Source organism: Pagrus major, chromosome 19 (genome assembly GCF_040436345.1).
Source record: "Pagrus major chromosome 19, Pma_NU_1.0".
NCBI classification, from domain to species: Eukaryota; Metazoa; Chordata; class Actinopteri; order Spariformes; family Sparidae; genus Pagrus; species Pagrus major.
Genome location: NC_133233.1, coordinates 11773103 through 11793569, shown reverse-complemented (window position 1 = coordinate 11793569; position 20467 = coordinate 11773103). Strand labels below are relative to the sequence as shown.

At 41.5% G+C, this 20467-nt stretch overlaps 1 protein-coding gene across 1 annotated transcript; it reads left to right on the top strand.

Moving 5' to 3' along the window:
• Nucleotides 1-6523: 6523 nt before the first annotated feature.
• On the top strand, nt 6524-19417 carry LOC141014444 (myosin-6-like). The gene is made up of 37 exons (XM_073488245.1): nt 6524-6724; nt 6850-6993; nt 7079-7235; nt 7323-7350; nt 7452-7557; nt 7652-7744; nt 7824-7887; nt 7976-8074; nt 8160-8263; nt 9806-9944; nt 10079-10197; nt 10296-10445; nt 11234-11404; nt 11520-11829; nt 11936-12009; nt 12087-12292; nt 13087-13210; nt 13303-13439; nt 13525-13780; nt 13865-14107; nt 14511-14687; nt 14770-14915; nt 15006-15096; nt 15193-15582; nt 16028-16154; nt 16354-16472; nt 16552-16748; nt 16838-17021; nt 17132-17297; nt 17395-17519; nt 17627-17935; nt 18084-18287; nt 18376-18672; nt 18774-18878; nt 18962-19057; nt 19167-19301; nt 19397-19417. Exons 1-37 carry the CDS (start codon nt 6524-6526, stop codon nt 19415-19417), a joined length of 5814 nt encoding a protein of 1937 aa, XP_073344346.1.
• The last annotated feature ends 1050 nt before the right edge of the window (nt 19418-20467 follow it).

Genomic DNA, 20467 nt, shown 5'->3' with positions numbered 1-20467 from the left:
TTCCACCCTGGTAGCAAAACAATGCCCTCAAGGTTAGAGCGGCCCTCTGAACACGAGGTGTGAAGCTGTGAAAGCTGAGTTATGAGGAGTGCAGGGCAAGACGGTGTATAGGTCGTCATACTTCCTCCAGTCATACAGGAACACGTTATCACATTGTAAAGAGACTGCACACTTTACCCGAAGCACATTACAGACGACAGCTCACTTGACCTTTAACTTGTTTGAGTCATAAATTCAGGACCTGCAGCGCTGAGCTCAGCACCTTGTTATTTACATCACAACAGGTTGTTAGAATTCAGAGGCCGGCTTAAAATATGCTGCGTGATTTTAATGTGCGCACTCTCACTTTTACCTACACATGAGCAAGTTAAAGACAGAAGCTGACTAAGATAATGAACATATAAACATTGCACCTGCTAAAAAAACAGCATATTAGCAGTGTCATTGTGAAAATGTTAGCATGCTGACGTTTGCATTAAGCTAAAAGCCCTGCTGTGCCTTAGTACAGCCTCACAGAGCTGTAGCAAGTCTTTTTACCTTGGTTTTCAATTGAAAAGTACACGGAGGATTACACTGCATGTTTTGTTTTCACATTAGTTAGCATGTAAGTAGGTACAAAAGTTTAGGTTGCATGTAATCTGGAAATGACATAAAATAGAATTATAACATCGTAGAATAAACGTAGACTTATCTTTTTGAATTAGAGGCTTCACAGTGCATCCTGTCTTTTTTTTCTTGGTGAAAATTGAAGCCAATGCAGAAGTGCCTTAAACCAGCAGCTCCACTGGTAACAAAAAGAAGTCAGATTGTATGTAAGCTTATGAGAAAATACCCTACTTCTAACTTGATTTATTACCACAGTAAGTATTTTCCCAATGAGTTTATGGTCTCAATCTCTTGTTTCAAGTCTTCTGAAATACAGCATGATGTTCATTTTGTAAATTATGGTCCTATTTAGAGACAGGAGCAGCCTTAAACCAAGCTGGATTAGCATGGCTCCTATTCAGACTCTCTTCTTTCTTAAGAGGGGCATAATTTAGAGGGGCTACCGGCCTCTGCATCTCCATGCACCACCATTGTGATTGCATAACATAGCAACCCTGTTAACTCTTTTCCACCCACCTCTCTCTTTTTCTGGCTTCTTTAGTAACCCACGGAGGGCAGAGACGAGCAGTAAAGGCCTTCTCCAGAGACACCTCAGCCCGGAGCTCCCAGCTATCCAACATCACCCATCTCTCCTCTCCCAATGCCTGATTCAACCAATCAACATCTTTGCTCTTCAGATAGTCTAATAAACCATTTAATCAATCAGACAAGACGTGGGTCTTTTTGAGCTGAAGAGGAAGTCTCGAAACAGGTTGCTAACATGTGGCAGACAGACACATCAGGTGGATGACATGAAGAACGACAGGAGAACAAGACGATGTCAGAGGCCAACTACTTCACAACAGCTGAGAATGGAAGTGCAGACAGGGGAAGCTGTGAGGGGTAATTAGAGCGCTCAAGGATAGGAGTGTGAGTGCTGAAAGGGTCTTGTTATGCAATGCAGAGGTCTTGGAGGAGGAGATTTCGTCGCCAACTATGTCTGAGACAAATTATCACGTTGTAGACAGCTTTACACTTTGCATGGCGCAGAAATAGCTGGTTTGACCCCGGCGGTTTCTGAAGATACTTGTGAAGAGTTTTTGTTTTGTGATGCAGGATGTTTGCTTACATTGTCAAAAGAGGGCAGATGATTGGATGAGTATCTCAACAAAACCCTAATTAACGGCAATTACTCAAAACAGCTGACTTTACAGTTGATAGGGATCAGACTGGTGCATCTTGATGTTAGCACACAAATACTGTGTTCAGTATTTTAATCATATGATATGAAACTCAACTAGAGACTGAAAGCACCACTTTTCCTCCTCAGTTTAAGAGCACACACACACACACACACACACACACACACACACACACACACACACACACACACACTCACAATGGTAAACTCACCACAGTGACACGTGACAGGGCTTTCACTTAAGGTCAGTAGAAGGAATTCCAAAACAATTTCACAGGTTTATCTTTGTCCTCAAGGGTAGATAGAAGGAGACAATGCCAGGCCAACAAGGAGTATGGAGTTACAGTATGAACTAGCACTTAATACCAATATACAGTGTGATGACCCGGCCTAGTTGTACAACAGCTGCAACTATGAAGATGTTCAAACTTTCATTGTTATATCTTCTCAGTGGCACAAGCAACTGAAAAAACAATCACATTTGAAAAAGAGCTCACCAGTTTTATAAAGCATACAGTTCAGTAATTATCAAAGTAAGAAGTCAGATGTTCTCTAAATAACATTACTAGGGCTAAACTCGCTTCTATCGAGGTTATCAAATGACACATTGAATGTCTGTCTTCATCTTTTATGACTTCATCTCCCTGAATAAAAAGAAAATAAATGTTTCGAATGGAATCCTCAATTATATATGGAATCTCAGATTTCATGTCAGACAGATGCAGCTGGAGTACAGTATTTCATGGATTACTGTCCAAAAACACAAATTTATAATTTTATTCACTGATGTGAGTGAAACTGGATCATAGTTTATGGAGATAGTGTTTTCTGTTTTTCCCTCTAATGTCCTCCGACAGCTCTGCCTGAACCCTCTGTCATTTAGAAAGTTTCCTGATGAACAGATGACTCTACTCGTTGCTAAAGTAAGCGCTAACAGCGACTAACAGGCTGGGCACAACTGCGTGGCAGCTGCATTGCTGGTGTAGCACGGCTCCTGCCTGCCCTATCTGTTCACACAGAGTTTGCCATTGATAATTATATGATTTCCTTTGGGCCAAATTAAATGATTGCATGGGCTTATTAGAGGCGTGCAACAGCCAAAATCACTGGATTATTTGCTTTTTTGTTGACAGAATATTTGATTTATTGATCTCTAAAATAACTTACCAGCCCCAGCTTTGAGTAATTTACTATTGTAGTGTTAGAGCCTAAACAGATCTTTTGTTATTGTGGTTATGTAAATGTAATTTATGGTACTGTTAGATTGCTGCTAGATCCCCCTGTTAAAGATGGAGAAATTGTTGAGAAATATAGTTGATTGTTGGACACAAGGTGGCAACAGAAGGAAGTCATTTTCAGTGGCTCATTGCCAAACAACTCTTCTCTTTTGGCCAGAACTGCCCACCACCAAAGCTTCTCCTGAGAGGAAACTGATGACTGACTCGTGTAGGATGTTTCTAGTGAAGACGTGGTGTTGTCTTTTAATAGCAGCTTCATATTTGGTGTGCTCTGTGGTGTACGTTAGAGAAGGAGCCAATAAGTGTGAGGGTGCGAGTCTAAGTTTGATATTTCACTGTGCCTTTGCAATCTGCCTCAGGCTGCCAAAGGCATTTGTAGTGGCTGTATGAATGTCATGTGGTGATCTCTGAGCTCAAGGACAAAGGAAAGTGAACAATGTGCCAGAGACACCTCTCAGTCCACTGTGGTCAGTTTTCAAGACACTGAGTAGGAATCCTGTTGACTCACTTTACACAGGGCCCTGGAGTCTTTAAATAGAAGAGAAACCACAGTGACTGCTTATAATACAGTCTTCTTCTATGAGTTAGTAGTTAAAACCATTAACTATGCATGAGAATAAGGTTTGAAGCGATCCAATGTCTTTAAGACAGCATTAGTAGATATACTTATTTAACTTATGTAAAATATATGGATGTACAGTTTGCTTTGTTTGCATTTTATTAAATATATTTAGCAATTTTGTTTTGCACTTATACGAAGTTATCACCATTAGTGTTTGGTCAGTAAGCCATGTCTGCCCTTCTCCTGTTCATGCAGTAAAACAGAAAATAAATTACGTTGGGAATTGCTAACTGCGAAATGGATGGGAAAGTTAGCTACAACGACGCTTACAGCAGCTTGAAAAGGATTTTTTTTTGACATCTTGTCTGTACAATAAATATGAAGCTACAGCCAGCATCCAGTTAGCTTAGCTTAGCATAATGGACTGGAAACAGGGAAACAGCTGGCTCTGTTCAAAGAAAAAAGAAATCTGCCTACCAGCACCTCTAAAGTCCACTAATGTACACGTTATACATCACTTGTTCAGTCCATACAAACGTACAAATTCCTGTTTCTAGTTTCTACGCTAAGCTAAGCTAATCAGCTGCTGGCTAGCTTCATAAGCAGTGTACAGATGTCAGGGGGGTAATGTTTTAACTCTTATTCATTTAACTCTTAGCAAGAATGCAAATAAGCTAATTTCCCAAAATGTTAAAATGTCTAAATGGTAGACAATGCAGTGTGGGATACTTTGAGTCAACTAAATAGGGTATAATAAATCTCACTATACATTTGGACAGCACTACAAAATGGCAAACTCATTATATAGTCCACTATAGAATGGGTAGTTAGTGATTTCTCGTCTTTTGAAACTAGGCAAAAAAACAACAACTGGTAGACTGATACAAAACCTTAAGAACAAATCAGAAATGCAGGGGGAACAAAAGCAGGAACACTGAAGTAAGTGTAAACGCAGTACTGGGGGAGTAGATGACCTGACGACTGAAAAAGGGTAACACACTGACTGAATACACCGGGACCGATCAACTAATAAAACACCAGTGAGCACAGAAAACAAGCAGGAAAAAGACAGAGTCAGGAAGTGTGATGGAAAACATGACACACAAGGATGAAACCTACAAAATTAAAGAGGAAATGGCTGAACTAAAAAGCCAAAACAATGGCACAAACTGACCTTAATGTATAAAACTGGTGGAGTGGCCCTCAAACCAAATAAATTACAAAAACTATACTGACCTCTCATCTAATATTATTTCTTTAAACCCTGCAAAGATAATTAACCTACACAGCAATACAGCAGGGACAACCCTGAATATTACCACCTGCCATATCTGTCTAAGTACTTGACCAACAGACACATATAGGAAGGCTATTGGCACTCATGAGTGTTGACTGCAGAAGGACACAAGGCAGCTGGGAATGGCAGCCACAGCGCTGCCCTTGATGTGTTAAGGAATGGTACAACGGGTGCAGACAGCCAACTGTCAAGACCTACAAGGTCATGGTGAAACCCGAAGTGTGAAGTTGTTAAAGTCAAAAGGGCTTCTTGAGGAGGTCTTCAGGTGGTCCACTCAATAAACACATGATTTAAGGATCTCCTCTATTAGCCCCACAGTTATTACAAGCATTAACCTGTTGTCGTTAATAATGTGTACATGGGGGAGGTGATAAGTGTTCTGTATGACCCAAACGTATTTATTTACAGTTCGAGTGATGAAACATTTGAAAGCTGGCAGCTGTCATGCCAGATCTTTTATTATAGATGGATAGAGCGTCAGCTGAGGTCCACTGGGAGACAAACAAGGACGGGGATAAGGAACTTCACAAGTTTATCTTTATCCTCCAGGACAATAGAAGACAGACAATACTGTTGTCCGTGGCCACCCAGAGAGCGCTTAATGTGGGAGTGACAGACCAACAGGTGCAGTGGGGTCCTTAGTTGAAATTAATTTAAGGAAAAGATTAAATTTCAGATGAAGTTCAGACTATATATAGACTTATATCAATAATATAACCACAAAAAAACATATTTTCTTTTGAGGTAATTTCCTGGCCAGGAAATGTGTTGGAAAGTGTATAACGTGAATAACATTAGACATCCTTTTATATCAGAATAAACATAAAATAAAATAAAATAAAATAAAATAAAAGGATACACATTTTTTATATTTAAAATTTGCTGCCACTTGAAGGACAAAACAAAAATAGACGCTGATCAAAGACCAGATCACAAGTTTTAATAGACTGACCAATGATGACATGAGAGTTATTGTTGTCCACTCCTTTATCTCCAAATACAGATCCTCCTTTTCTGATCAGTGTCCTTTGTTTTTTTGCTAATACCTTTTAGGGCGGCTGTGCTCTGCCTCCTGGATGAACAGTATATAAAGAGGGGTTCGAGAAGAGGAGGAGAGACAGGAACACAGCACCTACAGGTAAATATACATATATTTTACACGTGACTTAACAATGTCACTTATTGAATTGAAAATAAAATACCTTTTTGTTATTTCTTTCTAAAGATCCACTAAACCAGATCTATCAAGGGGGAGAGGAAACAAGTAAGTAGCTCAATGCTCTTTGTTTATCAAAATAAAATTAATATATGATGATTAATACACTCAAAACATTAGTTTGTCTTCTGGTAGTTTGTAAACCCTCTGTGAATTACTCATCAAGATAACTTTTTTAAATACATTTAAAAACATAAAGACAGCTGATATATTTGCATTGTAAAACATTGGTTATCTAATTTCAGAGGCTTCTTTTCTACTTACTTAAATTACTTAACTACAATAATTCCTTTGATTTTCTGTAAATTTTTCTGTGCATACTGTACAAATGTATTAAATCATAAACTTACAATGAATCAGTGCTACTCCAGGGGCCATGTACTAGAATGCTTTCAAACCAAGTTCCTGGTTGACAGCTTTCAAGATGGGTGACGCCCAGATGGCAGAATTCGGGGCTGCCGCTTCCTTCCTGAGAAAGTCGGACAAGGAGCGTCTGGAGGCCCAGACTCGCCCCTTTGACATAAAGAGGCAGTGTTTTGTGCCCGACCCTGAGGTGGAATACATTAAAGCCAAAGTCACCAGCAGAGATGGCGACAAAGTCACCGTGGAAACTGAGGCCGGAAAAGTAAGTCAGATTTACACTGACTAATGGAAGTGGGAAAGTGGTTGTGACACAGCAGTCAAACAAACAGCTTTGATGACTTGTACAACAATTTATATTGAGATATTCTCCATGGTAAATTGTTTCAGACTGTCGTCCATAAGGAGGCTGATATCCACCCTCAGAACCCGCCAAAGTTCGATAAAATTGAGGACATGGCGATGTTCACCTTCCTCCATGAACCTGCTGTGCTGTTTAACCTCAAAGAGCGTTACGCAGCATGGATGATCTACGTGAGTAAAGATCACAAATCTACTCATGTCTTCACTGTGAGAAATCTTTAATCCAATAAAAACAGATTTGTATCTTTTTCCACAGACATACTCAGGGCTGTTCTGCGTTACTGTCAACCCCTACAAGTGGCTGCCAGTGTACGATAAGGCGGTGGTCAATGCCTACAGAGGAAAGAAGAGGAGTGAAGCTCCTCCTCACATCTACTCCATCTCTGACAATGGCTACCAGTACATGCTGTCAGGTGAGTTCAGCTCTTTGTCAACATTGACATGATCCAGAAATTTACTGGAAAACGTTCTATTACTTAACATTGTCTTAAATCTTACAGATAGAGAAAATCAGTCAATTCTTATCACGTAAGTAATTCATAGAAGTTATATTTGAATCTAGTTGAAATTAGCAGAGTTTATGTTTTGTCTCTATGATATGTTCAGTTCACGATTGTTTTCACTCTCAGTGGAGAATCTGGTGCAGGAAAGACTGTGAACACCAAGAGAGTCATCCAGTACTTTGCCAGCATCGCAGCTGTTTCTGGCAAGAAGGATGCTGCTCAAGAGAAAAAGGTTGGTTTCAACCATTTTCTTTTATAAGTGAATTATAATATACATAATAAATTTACTTCTGTGACCTAAATTTTGGCACCCATTAAACTTGCAGGGCACCCTGGAGGATCAAATCATCCAGGCCAATCCTGCTCTGGAGGCCTTTGGAAACGCCAAGACCATCAGAAATGACAACTCCTCCAGATTTGTAAGTTTGGTTTCAAAGAGTACATGTGCAGATGTGACTGTGTTGCACGAACGATACAAACAACATTTTCTCATCACAGGGTAAATTCATTCGAATCCATTTTGGAGTCAGTGGGAAACTGTCTTCAGCTGATATTGAAACTTGTAAGTTCACAGTACATAAATAATTTAAGGTAGGAAAACAGTTTTCATAGGTCAGAAATAAACTTTAACACCAATTACATTTTGTCAGATCTGCTGGAGAAATCTCGTGTCACCTATCAGCTCAAGGCTGAGAGAGACTACCACATCTTCTACCAGATTCTGTCCCAACAGAAACCAGAACTGCTGGGTGAGCGCTGGATGAAACATAGAATATATTTCAGCCTTAAGACATGTCCTATACAAACAGACTGAAATTTGTCTTTCTTTAACAGAAATGCTGCTCATCACCAACAACCCCTATGACTACTCCTTCATCTCCCAAGGAGAGACAACCGTAGCTTCCATCAATGATTCAGAAGAGCTGATAGCTACTGATGTAAGTGAAACAGGCAGCCTGTTGAAGAAGAATCAGAATCAGAATCAGAATTTCTTCATGTCCCACAATGGGGAAATTTGGTTTCCACAGCAGCCAAAGGACAGAATATTACAAAAAAACAATAGCCAAACATTAACAATATAATTAAAAAGGTAAGAAATAGAATAGACTTGTATATACATATAAACATGATATTGTACAAACTTAATAGCAGTGAATTTTTATTTACAATACACAGTGCAGAGTAAGGTCTAATGGGAGCAGTGCTGATTGTACAGTCTAAAAGCAGCAGGAAGGAAGACCTGCGATACCTCTCCTTCACACACTTAGGGTGTATCAGTCTGTTGCTGAACGAGCTGCCCAGTGCTGTGAAAGTGACCTGCAGGGGGTGGGACTCCTTCACCAGCAGCGATGACAGCTTGTCCATCATCCTGCTCTCTCCCACCACCTACACTGGGGTCAAGAGGTCATCCCAGGATGGAGCTGGCCTTCTTGATAAGTTTATCAAGTCTCCTCCTGCCTGCTGCCGAGATGCTGCTGGTCCAGCAGACTACTCCATAGAAAATGGCTGATGCCACCACAGAGTCATAGAAAGTTGTCAGGAGTGCCCCCTGCACCCCAAAGGACCCGAGCTTCCTCAGCAGATGGAGTCTGCTCTGACCTTTCTTATATGTTGCTGCAGTGTGATCAGTCCAGTCCAGTTTATTGTTCATGTGAACTCCCAGGTACTTGTAAGATGTCACCATCTCAATGTCCGTTCCCAGGATGTTCACCTGTGTGCAGGGTTGTTTGCACCTGCGGAAATCCACCACCAGCTCTTTGGTCTTCCCCGCGTTGAGCTGGAGGTGGTTCCACTGGCACCAGTCCACAAAGTCCTTAATAAGTTCTCTGTAGGCTCTGTCGTCCCCGTCCCTGATGAGTCCGACGATAGCAGAGTCGTCAGAGAACTTTTGTAGATGGCTGTGGGGTGATTTGTGGGAGAAGTCTGCGGTGTACAGGGTGAACAGGAAAGGGGCCATGATTGTTCCCTGTGGGGCCCCTGTACTGCAGACAACTGTGTCCGACACACAGTCCCAAATCCTCACATACTGTGGCTGGTTGGTGAGGTAATCGAGATTCCAGGACGTGAGGTTTCCACCCCTGCAAGCTCCAGCTTGTCCCCCAAGACAAGCAAGATTTGAGTTAATAAATAAATACAATTATCAACAGAATCTGAAGAAATAACCATTATGATGTTACGTCACAGACATCTATGTTGTATTGTGTTGCAGAGATATTTGTTGGAGTTAGCATACTAGCCAGTTTGCTCCAGTGTTGTCCAACCTGTCCTGTCTTTTAATACCACCTAGTACCACGAGAGGTGATAGTGAGTCACTGTAGAGTCCAGTCTGCCATCAATCCAAAAACACTGGGGTGGTTTCTTACTCAGTTTGGCTCCTGTTTGGTGTACAAATTAGACACGTGGCCAATTCTTACATATCGCAACTTTAAAACAAACACACATACTTCACAACTAACTCAAATTTAATTTCAATGTTTAAGGATGCTTTTGATGTCCTGGGTTTCACCCAAGAGGAGAAGAACGGCATTTACAAGCTGACTGGTGCCATTATGCATTATGGAAACATGAAGTTCAAACAGAAGCAGAGGGAAGAGCAAGCAGAGCCTGATGGCACAGAGGGTAAAACATTATTAGGATAATAAATAACAGTTTACTTCTATTCTTTTAAATCAAGAGTGTAACTGCAACCTATCTGAAACTTTTTGACAGATATAACTTAATAAATGCTTTTCCTACTCAAAATCCATATACAGATGTGGACAAAGTTGCATATCTGATGGGCTTGAACTCTGCTGACCTCATCAAGGGCCTGTGTCACCCGAGAGTAAAAGTAGGCAACGAGTGGGTCACCAAAGGTCAGAACGTGCAGCAAGTAAGTTGAAGATGGAGGCAGTGCACTGAAATCCATTGGGGGTTTGAAGAATAAAGTGAGTTCATGTTTAATATCATTGATTTTCTGCAATTGTCTAGGTCTACTACTCTATTGGTGCACTGTCCAAGTCAGTGTACGAGAAGATGTTCTTGTGGATGGTGGTGAGAATCAACCAATCTCTGGATACCAAGCAACCCCGCCAGCACTTCATCGGCGTGCTGGACATTGCTGGATTTGAGATCTTTGATGTGAGTATGAAAGATTTTATGGACATGTGACTACAAAATATATGATATACACCCCTTGCTCCTCCTACTTAGTTCAACACCTACATTTTGGCATAGGGTGCCCCAGTTCTTGTTGGGATAGAGGGTTGGGTGAAGTGGTAGTGCTACATGGCCCTCCACATGCAATTTTTGATTAAGCACACTTCAAACCAAGGGTTATGAGAACTCTCTGTCTTTTTAATATATTATGGTTCCTTTCTTTCTAACAAGCATAAAACAAATGCTACTAGTGTGCTCATGTCATGTCATATTTCAAAGTGGCACTCCAATCCTTTAAACTTTGACTGAAGTCTAGTTGCTAAATTGCTGTACTTGGTACCGCTCCTCAAATATCAGTGCAGTCTGGAAGTGTAGGAACAGGGGTTGGCCAGGTAATGAAGCAGCGTTCTTTTTTATTCGATAACTGACTTGATTGATAGCGGGAAGTTTTTTAATGAATTGCAAGCGTCCATGCTTTACTATCTCCACCAGATGAATAGCAAATGGCATCGTGATAAAACCAGGATTACCATAGTATTGCATGACAAGTCACCACAGCTGAAGATGGCGTACTGGAAATGTCCAGTTGCTTCTATTTACATAAACACCATTGACAACAACTGATGACATATGCAGGTATTGAAGGGTTGTCCTTTTCAACCGTTCCCTCTTGTAACTCTGTTGTAAGCGGCAAGGGGACACTTGAAAATGTGGGGTTGGGGTAAAAATCAGGCCTTTAACTAACTTCTCTCATTGAATGACCTTCCTAGTTCAACACCTTTGAGCAACTGTGCATCAACTACACTAATGAGAAGCTGCAGCAGTTCTTCAACCACCACATGTTTGTGCTGGAACAAGAAGAGTACAAGAAAGAGGGCATCGTGTGGGAGTTCATTGACTTTGGCATGGACTTGGCAGCCTGCATTGAACTCATTGAGAAGGTCAGTACTGAGTTAAACTGATTTCAGGGTTAATGTCACAAACGTAAGCTACTCTTTATTAATCCAACAATTCTAGCTACAATTAATTCTGATTCAATTCAATGCCTTCCTTCAGCCCATGGGCATCATGTCCATCCTTGAAGAGGAGTGCATGTTCCCCAAAGCCAGTGACACAACATTCAAATCCAAACTGTATGACAACCATCTGGGTAAAAGCCCCAACTTCCAAAAGCCTAGGGTTGTTAAGGGGAAACCAGAAGCTCATTTCTCCCTAGTTCACTATGCTGGCACTGTTGACTACAACATCGGTAACTGGCTTGTGAAGAACAAGGACCCACTGAATGAGACCGTAGTTGGACTTTATCAGAAGTCCAACCTGAAGTTACTGGGTGTCCTGTTTGCTGGATATGCTGGTGCAGAATCAGGTAAGGGGTCTTTGACCATACTGATTATTCAGCCTTAAATTATGTAGGATAAAAAGAAGGAAAAAAATAAAAAACTTAGACTTACATATGTATATCTTCTGCACAGCTGATTCTGGCAAGGGAGGAAAGGGAGGAAAGAAGAAAGGTTCTTCCTTCCAGACTGTGTCAGCACTGCACAGGGTAAAATATGTATTAAGTTGAGTATATGTTAAGTTTGGTATATGGAGCCTGTTGATAATTATAGTCTTGATTTACAGGAGAACTTGAACAAGCTGATGACCAACCTCAGGTCAACTCATCCCCATTTTGTGCGCTGCATCATCCCTAATGAGACCAAGACTCCTGGGGCGATGGAGAATCCTCTGGTCATGCACCAACTGCGTTGTAACGGTGTGCTGGAGGGCATCAGGATCTGCAGGAAGGGATTCCCTAACAGGATCCAGTATGGAGACTTCAAACAAAGGCAAGTCAAGCAATGTTTATTTATTGCTCATTCACAAATCATGCAATGTGCTTGGATAGAGTGATCAGAGATATTATCTTGTCAGGCAAGGATTGATCAGGCCCCAAATTGTGTCCAAGTTGTTTGTGTGGTCCATCGATCACCTCTTATGGACCACTGTCATCTTGTTGCCTCATTTGTGGTATCAGTGATGTTCCTGATGGCTGTTTGAGAGTCGTCCTGTTTGCAAAAGCCAAGGATGGTGTCCCAAATGTGTGCCAATTTGGCAAGTTGGCTGCAAAGGCTTCTTCAACTAGTCTCTATGCAGGTATTTCAAGCTCCCTGGCCACAGCCAAAACCTCCCCAGTCTGTTATCCAGTATTCCCAGAGGACAGTCAATTCCAGCAGGACAACCTGCCTTGCTGTTTGGAGAGTAAGGACCATGTCTTACCTCAATGTAGTCTTTGAGATGGTATTTAGAAACTAGAGCTGCCTTCCAAGAAGGTTTGCCCTTTCTTTAACAAATGTGTGTCCTTTCTTGTTGGATGAAGTTGTTGCTGGTGATAATCCCTGTGCAGGTGGCATCTGTTATTGTCCTCACCACCAGTAGTGTCCCTCCCCCAAGGACCTTTGCACAGCAACTCATGAGATCCTCCAGCTATCCCCTTTACTTGAGAATGCTGTTGTGTCTGCCAGACGCCAACAGAAAAGGCTGGACGGGCTAGGGAGGATGTTGTAGGATCCATAGTGGCTTGGCCCATGATATGTTCTTCGGGTTTATTTGCAAAGTCATTGTTATTGTTGTATCATTTCAGATATCGCATCCTGAATCCTAATGCTATCCCAGAAGGACAGTTCATTGACAACAAGAAAGCAGCAGAAAAACTGTTGGGCTCTTTGGATATTGACCATGAGCAGTATAAACTGGGTCACACAAAGGTTGGTTCTGTTTCTGCAAAAAAGAAGGGTTACATTTTGAAATTAATAACTGCCCTAAGGTAAGGTTAAGAAAAACTTTCTGTCAATTTCAGGTGTTCTTCAAAGCTGGTCTACTGGGTGTTCTTGAGGAGATGAGAGACGATCGTCTCGCTCTCATCATTACTGGTATTCAAGCGAGATCCAGAGGACTACTTGCCAGGATTGAGTTCCAGAAAATTGTTGAGCGCAGGTTAGAGCATTACTTTTAACATTTGATGTAAAAAAAAAGGCAAGGTACAGAAAAAAGGATTCAAGCTGACTGATTTTATCTTCAGGGATTCCTTACTGGTGATCCAGTGGAACATCCGTGCATTCATGGGTGTCAAGAATTGGCCCTGGATGAAGATGTACTTCAAGATCAAACCTCTGCTGAAATCAGCGGAGACTGAGAAGGAGATGGCAAACATGAAGGAGGAGTTCACAAGGCTGAAAGAGGCTTATGCTAAATCTGAGGCACGCAAGAAAGAGCTGGAGGAAAAGATGGTCACTCTTCTCCAAGAGAAGAACGACCTGCAGCTTCAAGTCCAATCTGTAAGATCAGTCATTCGCTCTACCTCAAACTGACAAATGTATACTTGTAAAAATGTGATAAATAACACAATGTTCCATCTGCAGGAACAAGACAATCTCACAGATGCTGAGGAGCGCTGTGAGGGTCTGATCAAGAGTAAGATCCAGCTTGAGGCCAAATCCAAAGAGCTGACAGAGAGGTTGGAAGATGAAGAGGAGATGAATGCAGAGCTGACTGCCAAGAAGAGGAAGCTGGAGGACGAATGTTCAGAACTCAAGAAGGACATTGATGATCTGGAGCTGACTCTGGCTAAAGTGGAGAAGGAAAAGCATGCCACAGAGAACAAGGTAATGAATGTACCTATGATGCTAATGTTAAACAGCTAGAGAGGTTGTTCTTAGTACACCAAACCCATAGAGAATTATCTCCTGACCTTGCAGTTGTCAGGAACGTTTTAGCATCGTCAGCATACAGGCGGTTTGCTACTCGCTGGAAAAACTGAGAGTTTAACAGGTGGCCAAAACATGACTCTAAATCAGTCTTAATGGTGCTTTGTGTCTGCAACTGTATGCTAACAAGTTAGCCATGTCAACCTAAAAGGTAATGATGTTTCAATGTGTTGATCACAGTTGAAATAACAACAGGTTGCCAACAAAAACAGTTATTGCAAGTTCAAAAACCTGTTACATGTATTCATGAAGAATGTTTCTAAATACCTGACTTCACACCAGCTGTGATCTGCTTTCTAAGGTTAAAAACCTGACTGAAGAGATGGCAGCTTTGGATGAAATCATTGCTAAGCTGACCAAAGAGAAGAAAGCTCTTCAGGAGGCTCATCAGCAAACACTGGACGACCTACAGAGTGAGGAGGACAAAGTCAACACTCTGACCAAGGCCAAAGCCAAGCTGGAACAGCAAGTTGATGATGTAAGTACAGTATTTGAGACTAAATCCCACCTTCTGGAAACACAACGCAGAGAGCAAATGTTTGGGATGTTTTGTCTGTTAGCTTGAAGGATCACTGGAGCAAGAGAAGAAAGTAAGGATGGATCTGGAAAGAGCCAAGAGAAAATTGGAGGGGGACTTAAAGTTAACCCAAGAAAGTGTGATGGACCTGGAGAATGACAAGCAGCAGCTGGAGGAAAAACTCAAAAAGTAAAAAATAATCTTTTTCAAACAAACACGATGCCCATTATGCTACAAAAAGCTGATTACAAATGCAAACCATTTTGTCATTAATTGTAGGAAAGACTTTGAAATCAGCCAGCAGCTGGGTAAGATTGAGGATGAACAAGCCATAAGTTCTCAACTCCAGAAGAAACTGAAGGAGTTACAGGTAAATGCTCAAACAGGTTTCATTTGTCGTGTTATCATCTTTTCATTATGGGAATTGCTCCTCACAATGTATGATCATCTAATAAATGTCATCAAGGCTCGTATTGAAGAGCTGGAGGAAGAGCTGGAAGCAGAGCGAGCTGCCCGAGCCAAGGTGGAGAAGCAGAGGGCTGACTTGGCCAGAGAGCTGGAGGAGATCAGCGAAAGGCTGGAGGAGGCCGGAGGGGCCACTTCTGCCCAGATCGAGATGAACAAGAAGAGGGAGGCTGAGTTTCAGAAGATGCGTAGAGACCTTGAAGAGGCCACTCTGCAGCATGAAGCCACCGCTGCTACCCTGAGAAAGAAGAATGCAGATAGCGTGGCAGACTTGGGAGAGCAGATTGACAACCTGCAGAGAGTCAAACAGAAGCTGGAGAAAGAGAAGAGCGAGCTCAGACTGGAGCTGGATGATGTGGTCTCCAACATGGAGCAGATCGTCAAACTTAAAGTAAGACAAACAAAACCAGTCTTCATTGAATGCATATGTAAGTATTTAGCATTTTGTGAAATATGCTGTATTTGTTTTATGGCCAAGAGTTAGATGAGCAGATTGCTACGTGTCAGCATCTCGTCGCTTAGCACAATTAATGGTGCACGTATGCAGACTTTGTTTGGCGAGAGCCAGGCTGGCTGTTTTCCTGTTTCCTGTATTTGCACTAAATATAGCTAAGTGGTTGCTGGCATTAGCTCCTGGCAACCTTACAGAGATGACATTGTCAGTTCACTCAAAATACCAATTCCTACATAATGTTGCTTTAACTCTCCAAACAGAAGGCTAGTAATGTATGTCCTAAAATACTATGTTATTTAAAAGATGATAACATACAGAACATATTGCTTTGGTCATATACATTCTATGACTAATATCAATATGAAAATGTAATTTAACTCAGGCCAACCTGGAGAAAATGTGCCGCACACTGGAGGATCAAATGACTGAATACAAGACGAAATCCGAGGAGGGCCAGCGTATCATCAATGACTTCACAATGCAGAAAGCAAAGCTTCAAACTGAAAATGGTAATCAGTTTAACATACGCTAACATTTTAGTGAGTGTTTTACATTGCTACTGATACTGATTACGTGACATTTAGCATCACGCTAAGTCGAAGAAAGGCATATTTAAAAAAAAAAAATTCTAAAATTACAAGCTGCAAACTGATATATAACACCAATTTAAGCTTGATGTGGGGGCTTACAAACATTTATTTTTTAAAGGTGAGTTTTCCAGGCAGCTGGAGGAGAAGGACTCATTGATCTCTCAGCTGACCAGAGGGAAGCAGTCCTACACTCAGCAGGTTGAAGACCTCAAGAGACAACTGGAGGAGGAAGTCAAGGTATCTCAAATTACAATGAATGAAGTTTCCAGATAGAAAGATAGATCATTTTATGACAGCATTTACTATCTCCTTCCAGGCCAAGAATGCACTTGCCCATGCAGTGCAGTCTGCACGCCATGACTGTGATTTGTTGAGGGAGCAGTTTGAGGAGGAGCAAGAGGCCAAAGCTGAGCTCCAACGCAGCATGTCCAAAGCCAACTCTGAGGTGGCTCAGTGGAGAACCAAGTATGAAACTGATGCCATCCAAAGGACAGAGGAGCTGGAGGAAGCAAAGTAAGAACAGTTGCCTCCTCTTCAACAGCACAAAGATGTTTTTGAGAAGGATTGATAACTATTGTAATTATCATGTCCTTGTCATATAGGAAGAAATTGGCCCAGCGCCTGCAGGATGCAGAAGAAGCTGTTGAAGCTGCTAATGCTAAATGTTCCTCCCTGGAGAAAACCAAACACAGGCTTCAGGGTGAGATTGAAGATCTCATGGTGGATGTGGAGAGATCGAATGCTGCTGCTGCAGCTCTGGACAAGAAACAAAGAAACTTTGACAAGGTAATGGGAGACAGAAAAAACAGCACTTGAGGGAAAAATGTGAATGGGTGAATTAATAACCCGATCTAATCTAATCTAAAAATATACTACTGAACATTTTATTAAACCAGGTCCTTGCTGAGTGGAAGCAGAAGTATGAGGAGTCCCAGACTGAGCTGGAAGGTGCCCAGAAAGAGGCTCGTTCCCTCAGCACTGAGCTCTTCAAACTGAAGAACTCCTATGAAGAATCTCTGGATCATCTGGAGACCATAAAACGAGAAAATAAGAATCTCCAAGGTAGGAAGATATAATAAAACACAATTTATCTTTTAATATATACTGAATACAATTGTGAGGTTGGGAAAACATAAATAAAATGAATATGACCAAACAGAGGAAATTTCTGACCTGACTGAGCAACTTAGTGAGGGAGGAAAGAGCATCCATGAGCTGGAGAAGATCCGCAAACAGCTGGAGCAGGAGAAGACTGAGATACAATCTGCTCTGGAGGAAGCTGAGGTGAACAAAAATACTGTCGTATATTGAACGTGCCATTGTTTAATTGATCAATATGATGGAATTTCTGATACCGTGAAAGATATACACAGATTTATTTTTTTTAACAGGCCTCTCTGGAGCATGAGGAGGGTAAGATCCTCCGAGTTCAGCTCGAGTTCAACCAGGTGAAGGCTGAGATTGAGAGGAAGCTGGCTGAGAAGGAAGAGGAGATGGAGCAGGCCAAGCGTAATCATCAGAGAGTGGCAGACACTCTGCAGAGCTCCCTGGAGGCTGAGACTCGCAGCAGAAACGAGGCTCTCAGAGTGAAGAAGAAGATGGAGGGAGATCTCAATGAGATGGAGATCCAGCTGAGCTGTGCCAACAGGCAGGCAGCAGAGGCTCAGAAGCAGCTCAAGGGAGTCCATGCTCATCTGAAGGTAGGCCTAATTCTGATCAATGTTTACATACACTAATATACTATACACTACAATTTAGAATTTTACTATATTCAGTATTAATACGGTTCATGTAAACAGCATATTCAGTTTAGATGTTCTGAATAATAAAAAAAATCTTTCCAAACAGGAAGCTCAGCTGCAGCTGGATGATACTCTCCGTGCCAATGATGATCTGAAGGAGAACATTGCCATGGTGGAGAGACGTAACAACCTGCTGCAGGCTGAACTTGATGAGCTGAGGTCTGTGGTGGAGCAGACCGAGAGAGGTCGTAAACTGGCGGAGCAGGAACTGCTGGATGTCAGTGAGAGAGTTCAGCTGCTTCACTCTCAGGTATGTCCAAATCTGTTATCACTGTACAGTATGATAATATGCAATTATGTCCAAGTTATTTATGTGCTCACTGTAAAACAATTTGCAGAACACCAGCCTGCTGAACCAGAAGAAGAAGCTTGAAAGCGACACAGCTCAGCTTCAGAATGAGGTGGAGGAGGCGGTGCAGGAATGCAGAAACGCTGAGGAGAAAGCAAAGAAGGCCATTACTGATGCTGCCATGATGGCAGAGGAGCTGAAGAAGGAGCAGGACACAAGCGCTCACCTGGAGCGTATGAAGAAAAACATGGAACAAACCATCAAAGACCTGCAGCACCGTCTGGATGAAGCTGAGCAAATAGCCATGAAAGGTGGCAAGAAGCAGGTCCAGAAGCTGGAGGCCAGGGTGAGTATTTCTAACTTCCACTGTGTTGCCTGGCAGTAAAGTGCACAATACAGGTTTCGATGGCATTAACAGAAGCTGCGTCCATAACTGTTCTTTTCAAGGTGAGAGAGTTGGAGAATGAGGTGGATCTGGAGCAAAAGAGAAGCAGTGACGCGGTGAAAGGTGTACGCAAGTATGAGAGGCGCATCAAAGAGCTCACCTACCAGGTATACTCTACAGACTCTGTCATAAACATTCACCAAATGATAAAAAGTTATGCCTTAACAAGCAATATTTTCCAATTTAACAGACGGAGGAGGATAGAAAGAATATGAGCCGTCTGCAGGACCTGGTGGACAAGCTGCAACTGAAAGTTAAATCCTACAAGCGGACTGCAGAGGAGGCTGTAAGCCAAAATACTGCACCTTCATTTACTAGAATATAGTCCATTTGCCTTTTTATCAGTAACTGTGCTGCAGCTGCTCTTTTCCATTCTCTGATGTTGATTTTTATAGGAGGAACAGTCCAATACAAATCTGGGCAAGCTGCGCAAGTTACAGCATGAACTCGAGGAAGCCGAGGAGAGGGCCGACATCGCAGAGACTCAGGTCAACAAGCTGAGAGCAAAGAGTCGTGACTCTGGTGCCAAGGTCAGTAAACATTCAGAATGATGCGATGCACAGTGAGTAACGCTAATAATTTGTCAGGGATAAAAAGTTCTGATTGCATTTTTTTCTTTTTACAGAAAGGTCATGAAGAAGAGTAAAGCCTTTAACAGGATCTTCAAGGACATGATTTAGTTGTAGTAGTGTTTTAGTTTCTTTATTCTCCATGTAACATGAGTGGAATACAGAATAAATAAAACTTGAAAGCACCACTTTGTTCCTTTTTTACTGTATTTGAAAAGGCTGAAAGGTAATGACTTTGAGTGTGAGTCACCACACGACAAAGAAAAAAACAAAAAGTAGTGGCCTGCACGGTGAGATAATAATAAAAACTCATGCGGCAACTCCCAACAACAGAATCCAAACCACAAAATGAAAACAGAGTTGCTTTTCATGTTTCGACAGGACAAGAGTGGAATAGTTCAAACCATTGCTCCCTGTACTAATAAGACAATAGCCTGCACTGCCAGGCTGGGAGCTTGAGCCACGGGTGGTACAGCAGGGAATGAGCTGGAACAAAGCACGAGTAAACTCAAAACACCTGCTGGTGGTTGAGACCACCAATCACATGATTGAAATCGTCTTTAAGTGATTCCAGGTGGTGAGTCTTCCGTTGTTATTGTTTCTCATGGTGCAAACCTGGAAAATATATATATATATAGCCCTATATTGAACATGTTTCTTCTATTTATTATAAGAATATACTTTTTTACATATTAAAAAAAGGGGGAACAGACACTGGAGTGTAGTCAAGTCAATATCATGAAGCAGTTGAGGTGTACAATACTAAGTCACCACTAGATGGTCAAAGAGCTCCACTCGTAAGAATTTCTTTCTCCATAATAACAGAAAGAGGAAAAAACTGAAAAAAACTGAAAGAGAATAAAAAATATCCGGTTTCAATTTCCCCCTCAAAATACAAGATATTCATATCTGAAAGTGTTTGCCTTTCTTAAATAAAGACAGTTAAAATATTTCAAAATTCTTGAATACATCGATTGGTAAATCATAGTCATTTTGTTTCATTGTATTTTTAGGGAGTCAGTCCAGTGTTGTTGTTAATGAGCATCAAAAGTTTAAAAAAACAAATGCGTTTGTGTAACAAATACAATACTCAGAGATGTCACAAAGTATTACAATGTAATTAGGTA

Excerpts from the sequence above, each read along its gene's own strand:
- LOC141014444 (XM_073488245.1), top strand. The coding sequence starts at position 6,524 with ATGGGTGACGCCCAGATGGCAGAATTCGGGGCTGCCGCTTCCTTCCTG. Across the intron at positions 11,405-11,519 it reads GCATTGAACTCATTGAGAAG|CCCATGGGCATCATGTCCAT; the intron begins GTCAGTACTGAG and ends GCCTTCCTTCAG. Across the intron at positions 16,749-16,837 it reads GAGGAGCTGGAGGAAGCAAA|GAAGAAATTGGCCCAGCGCC; the intron begins GTAAGAACAGTT and ends CTTGTCATATAG.